The sequence below is a fragment of the Vespa velutina genome, chromosome 10, assembly GCF_912470025.1.
Source record: "Vespa velutina chromosome 10, iVesVel2.1, whole genome shotgun sequence".
Classification (NCBI taxonomy): domain Eukaryota; kingdom Metazoa; phylum Arthropoda; class Insecta; order Hymenoptera; family Vespidae; genus Vespa; species Vespa velutina.
This window is the reverse complement of record NC_062197.1, coordinates 2,745,081-2,747,497: the sequence shown is the minus strand read 5'-3', so window position 1 is coordinate 2,747,497 and position 2,417 is coordinate 2,745,081. Positions and strand designations below refer to the sequence as shown.

The 2,417-nt window shown below is 29.0% G+C and overlaps 2 protein-coding genes across 5 annotated transcripts in view; both read left to right on the top strand.

Moving 5' to 3' along the window:
- LOC124952512 (putative uncharacterized protein DDB_G0286901) overlaps positions 1 to 2,417 on the top strand; it is a 61,229-nt gene that overhangs the window by 5,501 nt on the left and 53,311 nt on the right. The gene's annotated exons all lie outside the window — the stretch shown is intronic.
- LOC124952516 overlaps positions 1 to 2,417 on the top strand; it is an 8,703-nt gene that overhangs the window by 631 nt on the left and 5,655 nt on the right. Inside the window, exons 2-3 of the mRNA XM_047502518.1 lie at positions 1,752 to 2,121; positions 2,401 to 2,417. The exon at positions 2,401 to 2,417 is cut by the window's right edge and continues 121 nt beyond it. Coding sequence (XP_047358474.1) covers positions 1,847 to 2,121; positions 2,401 to 2,417 — 292 coding nt within the window. The 5' untranslated portion in view covers positions 1,752 to 1,846. The remainder of the gene's footprint in view (positions 1 to 1,751; positions 2,122 to 2,400) is intronic.

Here is a 2,417-nt window from a genome sequence, read left to right as displayed (position 1 = left end):
AAAAAAAAAAAAAAAAAAAAAAGTAAAAAATAAAAAATATAATAGATCAGATCAAAGTTGCCAAGGATCAGCGAACATTTCAAAGGTTTATTGAGATCTATAGGCACGAGGCAACTCAGGGAGAACAGTAATGCAAGAATCATTTATCGAGAGGAAAATTCGTTGAAGAACGTTGAAGAAGAAATCGATGGAACTTCCTTGAATCGTAACACGGAGGAAGTTTCCAACGGTAATTTTCGAGCATGTATATAACTACATAGGCAGACACATATGCACACGCGCGCGCGTACACACACACACACACACACATATATATTCATACACGTACGGAAATTTGTTATACGTAATCCTTGTCATTTCGTTTTCCTTTTTTTTTTCTTTTTTTTTTTTTTTCTTTTTTTCTTTTTTTGTTGTTTTTCTTCTTCTCTTTCCATCCTCGTCATCATGTTTTTCGGATTTATTACGAAACCAAATATTACGTGAGAGAACTTAATTACAATTACATACATACATACCTGTCTGTCTCTCTCGCTCTCTCTCTCTCTCTCTCTCTCTCTCTCTCTCTCTCTGTATGCGTGTATATATATATATATATATGTCTTATAATTTAATTGATCGAAGATAGGAATGGAAGAGGAGAGGGTCGTATTTTTTCAAAGTATATTACACGTTAATAAAGTCGACTCATCGAATACATAAATCGAGAATATATAAAAAAATATCTAATTATATGAAAATGATGAGTATGTATTTATATACGGATCACTTTGGATTGAACATATATATATCCTTTTTTTTTTTTTATTTAATTACCTAATCACGTTTTACGACGTAATAGTGTCGTTTATCATTTATACTGACAAGATTTCGATGAACTTTTTATATATATATATATATATATATATATATATATATATATATATATATATATGTATATATGTATTTGTCATATTTCGTAGCAAAATGAAAATAATCTTTTCTGATAAATATCGATGAGTCTCTTCGAATAATATTTTCGAGTAACAACCATCTATCTATCTATTTATCTATCTATTCATTTATTTATTTCTACAATAACATACGATCGTCTATGTTCAATGAATCACATCGTAGACCTTAAATACAACGTTATTTATGATAAAATATTGTTAATACAGGATGTGATGAAAAGTTTTAATTTTTGTTCCTTTTAAGTCAATTAAAAAAAAAATTAATTATACCTTATCCGAGAGATTTTTAAAACGTATGAATCAGATTTGCAGATTTTTTGCAATCTGCAAAAAGGAAAAAGTAAAAAATCCCCGCCAACAAAAAAAAAAAAAAAAAAAAAAAAAGAAAGAAAAAAAAACAAAGGAAAGGAAAAAAGAAAATTAGTTTAAATTAATGTAATAATGTAACTGATTCGTAAAAGTATTTAGAAATTTTTAACTTATCTTACGATAAGAATTTATAGGCCACTCTATAATATACTGTACGTCTTAAAAAACACATCATCGTAATTAAAGCAAAATTAATATAAGCAATATCGTAATCGAAAAATAGAAAAAAAGAAAAAAAAAAAAAAAGACAAAATATAGGCCATCACATCGTAGAGACAATATCGTAATTAAAGAAAGAATAGAAAAGAAAACAGAAAAAAAAAAAAAAATATGCATCGTATAAACGGTGTCGTATAAAAATTCGCGAATCGTTTGAGAGAATCGTAAATTCGTTTATTGCTTCGATTTAATTCCTTTAAATTTTCGTATCAGTGGCAACGACCTCGTACGCGAATAATCAAAGAAGAGATGAAGATTTCATCGATTTTACAACGTCGTCGTCGTTGTTGTCGTCATCGTCGTCGTCCATGTTTACTATAAACGACGAGGTACAACGACAAGAACAAGTACAAGCCAATGAAGAATCTATGACGTATCCAGACGAAAGGATGGTGTCGTTCGATTATGCGAATATTTCGAATAGATTTGATTCTAACGAGAGACGACTTACTAGAATGGTATCAAATTCAATGAACACCGTCGAGATCATGCCTGATTATAATTTGGAGAATGTCCTTGGAGGTGGTGCTATCATCGCCGAAAATCCGATACAATTTGCTGCAGCCTTGTTGATGCAATATCGGTACTTGCGACGAATATATCTGTCTTGTTTCTTTCTTTTATTTACTTTTTTTTCTTTTTTTTTTTTTTTTAAATGCAATATTTAATCACGATAATCATCGAAAGATTTTCTTAAAGAATCTTTTTCTTTTTTTTCTGGAAAATCTTCGATTTTTTTTTCCTTTTTTTTTTTTTTTGTTTTTTTTTGTTTTTTTTTTGTTTTTTTTTTCTAATAGTTAGAGAAAGAGAGAGAGAGAGTGAGAGAGATGGACATAAATTTCGTAATGGTGTCCTTTTGTAGAATACAAGGAACATTGG